The sequence below is a fragment of the Microchirus variegatus genome, assembly GCF_963457635.1.
Source record: "Microchirus variegatus genome assembly, chromosome: 5".
In the NCBI taxonomy this organism is placed as follows: Eukaryota; Metazoa; Chordata; class Actinopteri; order Pleuronectiformes; family Soleidae; genus Microchirus; species Microchirus variegatus.
In genome coordinates, this window is record NC_139806.1 from 12,514,518 (window position 1) to 12,523,405 (window position 8,888).

The 8,888-nt window shown below is 41.1% G+C and overlaps 1 protein-coding gene across 1 annotated transcript; it reads right to left on the minus strand.

Moving 5' to 3' along the window:
• Positions 1-4,606: 4,606 nt before the first annotated feature.
• Positions 4,607-7,574, minus strand: gadd45aa (growth arrest and DNA-damage-inducible, alpha, a). Its single transcript, XM_083888825.1, has 4 exons — positions 7,456-7,574; positions 6,974-7,075; positions 5,683-5,911; positions 4,607-5,365 (listed from the first exon to the last, which is right to left on the minus strand). Exons 1-4 carry the CDS (start codon positions 7,506-7,508, stop codon positions 5,252-5,254), a joined length of 498 nt encoding a protein of 165 aa, XP_083744951.1. The 5' UTR covers positions 7,509-7,574; the 3' UTR covers positions 4,607-5,251.
• Positions 7,575-8,888: the final 1,314 nt, after the last annotated feature.

Genomic DNA, 8,888 nt, shown 5'->3' on the forward strand with positions numbered 1-8,888 from the left:
GTGGGGATCTTTGTTAAATCTTCAGCCTAATGTTCTTCTGCAGCAAACAGAGTTGATAATAGTATAAATGAAACTTTCCTTACACTCTAAAGCCTTACTTATGTTTGCCTTGTGTCATGAAGAACACTTGTTATGTGGGTACTTTCCTTCCTTTTTCTTTTTTAAATGAAGTTGATTTGAGTGATTTGTAACAATATTGTGCCATCTGCATTTGTCTTCACGTCACATTATTTTCAGCAGATTTGCTCCCGTGACCTTTTCCAAAGGTTCTTTTAGATCTAGAGTTGTAATCCAACATTTTTTTTTTATTATTTTATTTTTTTTTTTACAAATGTCTTTAACAAGTCAGTTGTTTTTATTGCAATAAATCAATCCTGTTTGTCTCTGCGGAATAAAGTCAGATTAACACTGCCATGTCATGTCACGCCCCGCAATGGCCTTATCGGACTCTTTTCCTGTCAGAAGCCACATTTTCATGAATGTCTTAATTAATACGCCGACCTTTGTATGAAAACTTATCTCAGATTAATAAAGTGAAGCATTCCTACAACACAGTCCGGTGTAAATGTCTTCATGAACGCCGCTGTTCTGCGGTCTGACGATTTGACCTTCTGGTGACTGCTGACATAACACCACCTTTAACAAATCCTGAGACGTCACACGGCACAGAAACCTGATTGTGCAGATGGAGTGTGACCGGAGAGATTGAGCCTCGGTGTGTGTGTGTGTGTGTGGTGGGCCATTTCCTCTCATTAGTTTTATTTTTATCACGCTCGGGAGGAGAGAGGGACGTTGGGCCTCTTTGCCTCAGCTGTCAGACTGCAGAGAACACAAGCGAGCTAAATATAGAACGTCCCAAACCCTGGCTCCTACTCTTGGAGAGTAGAATAACTATTGGGGTAAAATGCCTGCTTAGCCTGAGAGTCTGCTTTCATTCTCTGTTGGTGGCCACTCCTGTCTTTCTGACCTTGTTCCAGGCCAGCTGCTGCTGCTGCATGTGCACAATTGGACGATCTCACAGGAAACTGCAAAACTGCAAAAATACCCTATAATTCTGAAATGATAAACTGACTTATTATGTTAGGGCTCAAGTATATATATAAAAAACAAACATTTGAACGGTTTATTGTAGCACTTTTCCTTTTCCCTCTGACCTGTTAACATGCTCCATGTTTTGCTATTCACATCCACATTCATTTGAACACCGTTTCTGCTTTTTTTTTTCAGGTACACATGACAGACACATGAATGCATTGGCAGGAGTGTCCCTGCTGTGGTCTTCTGCTGCTGTAACTCATCTGCTTTAAGCCTCAGCATCTTGTGTGTCCTACGTTCTCTTCCTCTTTCATGCCCGTTGTTGCAGCATGTGGTTATTTCAGCTGCTTCATCTCAAACCAGTCACACCATTGGTTCCCGCCCTCTACTCATAAAGCACACATAGTGAGTAAATGGCGAGAAAATAAATTCTGCAAATGCAGAAGTATTTGCGGCCTGTGAATCAATATGCACAGCTGTGAGGGACACGTCAGCATGCAGACATGCAAAAGTGGGGATCGAACCCCCCAATGACAACCCACTAAATCCACTGAATATGACACACACTGTCTGGATATGTCCTGTGAAAATCTCCTGAAGCTCTGGAGGCCAAAGCCTCTGCAATAATCCCAGTTTGTCATTGTGCAGCCAGAGGCCTGCAGGCTGACACCGTGTGCCCCATGGTGAAAACCTCTGCTGGCAGTTAGAGCGCTAGTGTTCTGGAATGTGCTGATGTGGGGGAGAGGAAGGGGAGGGAGGGAGAGGTGGAGGGTGAGGGTGTGGGTGGATGTGGACAGCAGTGGAACCACTGAGGCTCTGATAGGCTCAGCTGCTTATAAAAACACACAAAAGAGACATTTGTGCATATTTTTTTTTAATGCATTAGCATCTGCAGCCAATAAATCCTCAGAGTTAATTTACAGCATATAAAGTAAGAACTAGTCGCCTTCTTGCACTTGCATGTTTCCATTTCATGCTTCTAAACTCACTTTACTACAGTTATTAGTTATTTTGGTGTAACGTTCGACGTAAACGTGATGATTTACTATTTACTGAAGGCCCTGCAATACGTTGTGTAACGCTGCAAGTTATGTTAAGTTCATTTATGATACGAAGTGAAGTAATGCTACATACTGATAACCTGACGTTCAGCTGAGAGCTGTGCAATAGCGTGTGCAACGCTGACGTTTTAGCGAGGTCGCAAATTTAAGATAAGTGCATGATTGCATAAAATGAACTCCCAGAAAACCTTGGAAATTGGTTCTTGTAGGCTTTTATTGCTGCACAGAGCAGCCAAGTATTACTACTGTAGTATTGCATTATTCCAGGCACTGCTTCTGTTTGCAAACCTTGTGAACCCCCCCCCCCCACTTAAAATGACACTGTACCTCTCTACAGCTCAATTTAGATTCATGATTCATGATTCAAGATTCAAGACTCTTTATTGTCAGGTACCAGCGAATATCATTACTGGCAATGACTGTTTTTTTCTTTGCTGGGTGTCGCCTCAACTTTGCACTAAAAAAAATAAAAAACATGTTAAAGGCTCAGTATTTACAGTAATATGAATATATGAGCAATGAGTTTCATTATTGAAGAGACAAACGACAACGTTACTTTAAATACTTACTTTACATAGGTTCTAATCATTTTATGAGATGTTTACATTATTAATCTCATTGATATACATATTGTAGATATAATATTAGCATTATACAGCTTAATTTAACAGCAGGAGCATAATATATGGACCCACAACACCGTGACCCAGTTTTGTTTTTACTGCTATTTCTGTATCTTTTTGGAACCAGACATTTTTAAGATCTATGCATGTATTATTTAATTTATCTTGAGTAATTATTTGTGGCCACAAACTTAAATCAATGGGTCCTGACCCAGTCTATAAGCCTGTATGTTTAATCTACATGTACCTAATAATAAGACGCCTGGAGTTTCTCGTGTTTATCTTAACCTGATATTTACTTTCTCCTTCACACAATGAACAGTGCACTGATTTCTGTAGACTTTCAGTCTGGGGCACAATGACTGAGTATAATGCAGTATCATATGTAATTTACTGTGGTAAGCAATGCGCTCCAGCCATGAACAGCATTTCAAAGTGCACTGTGACTTATCAGGTCACCAAATTAGTTTCTGAGCTGATCTTTGACCCACAAAACCACTCTGCCAGCAGGCACTAACGCGTGGCCCGACGGTCAGAGTGGCTCCACTACACTTACATCAGCCCTCTACCTTTGGCACCCCACAGTCACACACCAGGCGACCTTTCACACAGTGCCAGGTGAGATCTGTGAAGCCTGAAAGAATGATCTGAAAGTGATTTTTAAAAGTGCATCTTAAGCTTTTTAACATTACACCTGAAAGTGTTCAAGTAAAACTCTGTTTTGTCTTTAAAAAGTGTCGCATTATTTAAAGTAAGTAGTGCAGCCTGAGTTGTATGAAGGTCAACACCTGTAGTTAGTTAGTTAGTAGAGATGTTTAACAGCAGTTGGCATCTGTAATGTTGCATCACTGCTTGCTTCTGATTAAATCATCCAGTTCTTAATAGATCGTCTTTCTCTTGGTTTCTTCTTCTCTTCTTCCGCCGCGACTTCATATCGTGACTCTTTAATGCCTTCAATCTGGTTATTGAACAATAGTTGTTATGGCGTTCTTGCTTGTCCTGTTTATCAGGAACAGTGATTTGACTTTCTAGGTGGCCAGCACCAGCAGAAATGTGCCATGTGGCAGAAAAGCGTGACACAAAATGACGTCAGAATGCATTGTGCAATGTTTAATCATTTTCCCGTTGCTCGGGCGTTTCATAAAGCATCAAAGTGAGTGATATTAACTGCAGTCACATGGTTTGGTCACATGAAAGGGCGCAGTGGGTTGTGGGACAGCCTTTTGCCTCCATTCTTCCCGTGATCATGACTCAGCTCTTTAAGAGGGGATTGCCTGCCTTACATCAGCCAGTGACATCACTGACATTCCACTCCACAGAGATCAGCTGCATGTAAGGCACCGGTTGGAAAAAGAGAGACGCAGCAGAGAAAGCCTCTGCAATGGCTGCTGTGTCTCTTTTCTCTTTGTTTAACACTTTTTAAGTAAGGTCCAGTCGTGTGTTTTGTTCTAACCCACATTACATAATCAGGTAAAAACACCTGTGACTTCAGCGTCAGAAAGAAACCCACTAAACCTGTCTTTTAGAGCATGTCGTGTAATATGAGCGAGCTGGTAACAAGTGAAAACCAGCCCTAAAAATAGGTGAAAAGGTGGAAACTGTGTGTGGCTGAATGAAGCTATTCCTGCTGAGCGAAGCAGAAGCACGTGCAGGGAGAGCGTTATTGTTCTCTTCATCTCAGTGATGGCACTGAGGCCACAGAGGCTACATGACCCCGGCGATCTGCGCCACACGTGACTCCTCTTTTACAACTAAAGGCTCCAACGCAGCTCTGCGTAGCTTACATTTCCAGAAATGGAGAAAAAAACAAAAACACATGCGGTTCTGGCTTCAAAGAATACTTTTTTATTATTAAGAGCAATACATATATTTGTGTTGTATTCAGATTTTGCAAATAGTTTAGGTAAAAAAAAAAGAAACTTAAATACACTTAAATATCATTGGAAATAATTTAAATTGTAACAAAAGAACTATTTACCTTGAGGCAAAAAAACAACAGCTGGCATAGGAAACACCATAAACACAGGGTTTCTTCACTGGATGTGTAGCCCTTCCCTTTTTCTTTTTTAAATTATGAACAACATCAACATTAACAAGTTTAATCAAATAAGTGAAATTGCAAAAGGTCCAGTGTTTTTAACAAGTGCTTTGTTTCTGCAGAGAGAGGCCGAGGCCTTGGTCCACTCAACAGCTTCTAGTTCCTTCCCACTTTATCTGCAGAGGCTTTCTCAAACAAATGCAAGATATCATCCTTCTCTACAGTGCCCAGCTTCACATTTAAAAGCACACATGCTTTTTATTGCCTCGCCATCTCATCTCGGTCGCAAACGCTGACAGAGGGAACTCCAAACAGTCTTGTCCAGGGTGGAACGTGGAAATCCATCCAAATACGACCCACGTAAACAGCCGGGTCTTTGATTTCTTTCCCCATCAGCAGTGCTTTGGAATTTGATCTCTGGGTGGTAACGTCCATCAGGGTTCACACCACTCGTCCTCATCAATGTCATTTCACAGGTTTTAGCCGTTTGTATTTCATCGTTCCGGCAGGTTAATGATCGGTACCCACTGGTCCATACAGCGGCTCTCTCTGCAGAATCGGTTCACTTTGCTTAAAGCCGGGTCCTTCCATGATGTGGAGTGTGGGCTCTGAAAAACACAGATAAAAGGGTGTAAACCATAAATGTATTCATACGGTTACCACTGCACCCAGTTATAAACGGAGCCTCTGTGTGTTGCACATACAAGGTATTTCCTTCTACTGAAATTCCTCAGGAGTCATGTGAGGGAGGAGTCATGCACATGTTTATCAAAAACACATGAACAAGTACTGACAAGTTTTTCCTAGAATTAAGAGTTTCACCCACGTGCACACGCCTCGTGTAAAAGACAAAAAAAGCACAACCTGCCAAGTCTCACATGCAGTAGCTAATAAAATGCTTCGGTTAATGAGAAAAGACACTTACAGTGACCAGGACACAGTGCAAGTCCATGGGTTCACCCCCACTCTGTTTTCCACCTCCACTTCCTCCACCCAGAATTTCTGCTAGGCGCCTGGTGTTGTTCACTCGGAGGATGTTGATGTCATTCTCGCAGCAGAATGCCTGAATGAGGGTAAAGTGGATCTGCAGGGCCACGTCTTTGACATCCTCGTCATCAGTGGCCAGGATGCACAGAACCACATTATCAGGGTCTCTAAGGAGAAAGAAGTATGAGAAGATGGCGTCAGTCTAGTAAACTTAAATGTCCCTGGAGGGCATTTTGTTTTGCAGACAGTAGTCTAATAAAACACGCGGTACAATAAGTACCGACAAACCCACATGAGATAGACTAAAATTATACTACAAGGAACAAAAGAAACTGCATTTACAGGTCCAATGTGTAACATTTCTGACAGTTTAGTGGTCAAAATAGTACTAAAATATACGACCCTTCTAAGTGTGTAATTGCTTTTTGCCGATATCTGACATGCATAAGAAACAAATAATAGCTGTAGGGGGCGCTAGCATAGAAGTCAAGGAGGAAGTAGCTTTATCAGGCTACTACTTTAGTTATTAGTTATCATATTGGCGATAATATTGTGCATACGATTGGTTTAAAATAATACAGTTTAGTTTTATGCCTGTACACTCTTGGAAATGAGGGTACCATAAGGTTTCATCTACAAGGGCTGAGGTTCTACCTGGAACCATTTGCTTCCGAAAAACCCTTTCCCGAAGAAAGGGTTTTTTCAGGGTTCTTGGTAACACTAATGGTTCCAGTAAGAACCATTTTGATCCAGAGAACCCTTTAAAAACCATTTCCTGAATAAAGGGTTTTAAAAGGGTTCTTGGTGGAACCCTCCAAAAGGTTCTACCTGGAGCCAAAAAGGGTTCTCCTATGAGAACAAGCCGAAGAACCTTATATGGTTCTACTTATCACTTTTATTTCTAAGAGTGTTATCTCATCTTTAGATGTCAATATTTCTTAAAAACTGGACCTTTAAGAGTAGCTCTAATAATCTTATGGCACAACTTAATGTTTTTTATTTTTTTTATTATTTTAACTAGCTTGTTACCAGCTATTTCAAGGTATAAAAATAGCTAAATTAACACATTTAATCAACGACATGTCCACATTCTATTGCTAACAAAGCATATGCAGTGTATTGTCATACGTAAATGAAGGAAGCCCATGTTTGTACAGTGTTGTGTGTGTGTGTGTGTGTGTGTGTGTGTGTGTGTGTGTAGTAACAGTGTTGAGTTAGCATGTACTTACACATTGAGAGACTTGGCAGCCTCGTACACACCGACTGTGATGCAGCCCAGCGGTAACGCAGAGGCGAGCACTTCTTCTAAAGCCGTCGCCACTGAATCCATTCTATAAACACAGAACAAGTGTCGTTAAATAACAACGAAAGAAAAACACGCTCAAGTTCACACCGTTACACTTTTATATATCGCTCGCTAATATTAGCCGGGCACCTCTAGCTAACCGGCCGGCTGACAGACGGACGAGCCGAAGTTCCTCCACGTAGAAAATAAAACAAATACAAATAAATTGAACAACACACGCAGCAGTTGTCTTAGTCTCCGTCGAAGTTTTGCTTGAGTTCGTTTACGTTCAGCGTGTGCTTGTTGAAAAGCGAGTTTATCCCACACACGAACAGCTAACTGACCAAAGTTAGCATCCTTAAAAAAAAGTCCTTTAACCCGTGCAATAACTGCTGCTGCACACATGTCATAATCCATATGATTTACCTTTCTTCCTGTGGATAATCCCCATGGAGTTCCTCAAATGTCATGTTGTACATAAAAATCCTAATCCACTTCAGAGCAAAGGCAGCGAAAGAGTGAAACCGGCTCGTTTCTCCGTGACGTTTTAAATATTGCGTGTATGACTTCTGTCTGTGGAACCACTGAGCTCTAACTGGAAGATATATCTGGCAACTTCGCATTAAAAGTGTCCCGGACAAAGACAGTGAGGAGGACATTTGCATGTGTGTGATGATTGGTGCTATGCTAATGGTAGTCACAGTGGGATTGGACGGTCACGGAGCTGCAGGCGTGTCTGCCTCCACAGAAAGCCTTTCTGCCCTAACTACAGAAACACACGCTTTACTACAGCTGCAGCTCCTTTACTGCTCAACTTTATAACACTAAAACAAACTTTATATCTATGGAACACACCTATTCGCGTTCACACAGGTGTCATGTGATTATTATATCTAACATCACCAGCTGTTGCACATGAAAACACATCTGCTGAACAACGAAACAAGACAAACCGTGTCCACAAAGAGAATAAAAGTCCGTATTCCATAAAAGTGTGCATGAATGAATGAGATAATTATTATTATTGTGTGCTGCAGGACTCACCCCTCGCTGCCGGACGGGGACCGGACAGGTTTCAGGAGGACAACAGCATGGCAACGGGACGCTGCAGAGAAAAGAAGCTGCGCTGTGATTGGTCCGCTGCAGAGCGTGCGAAAACCTACCGAAACCGCGCGCGAGATCCAAAGGAGTGGCGCGAGAACGAGAGGCGCGTGGAGCCAATCTCAACCGAACCACAGTAAGTAGTTCACCTGGAGTTATGTGGATTACTCACCTGAGCCTAACACTGAGATTAACTCAACTAAGTCACAGTGAAGTAACTGATCACTGAAGAACGTACTGACATCATGTTTTAATGCTTTTCTAAATATGCATTCATGATGTACTACAATATAAAGTTGAAACAATTGATTGCTAAATTAAATTGCTAACTGATTAATCAGTTAATATTAAGTTTTCTGATTTTCCAGCTTCTTTCATGTAAATCTTTTCTGTTTTCTTTGCTTCATATAATTAAGGAACTCAACAAAACTGAATCATTTTGGTTTGTGGACAAAACAAGACAATTTGAGAACATCATCATGTCCACGTTTTCAATTTTATGGACCAAACGATTGCTCAATTAATCTATTGTGAAAACAGTCGTTAGTTGCAGCCCTAATAAATTGTTGAACATTATTGCATATGCATTGACAGATAAGATCATAATGGCACACGGTCAAGGTTATTAATTTATGCACTGATAAGATTTTATAACATTAACAGATAACATTTTTCTATTTTACACAAATATTAAGATAGACCATATGTTTGACATGTGTAATCTCTTAATCTGCAAAGTAACTGTTAAGTGATTCTTA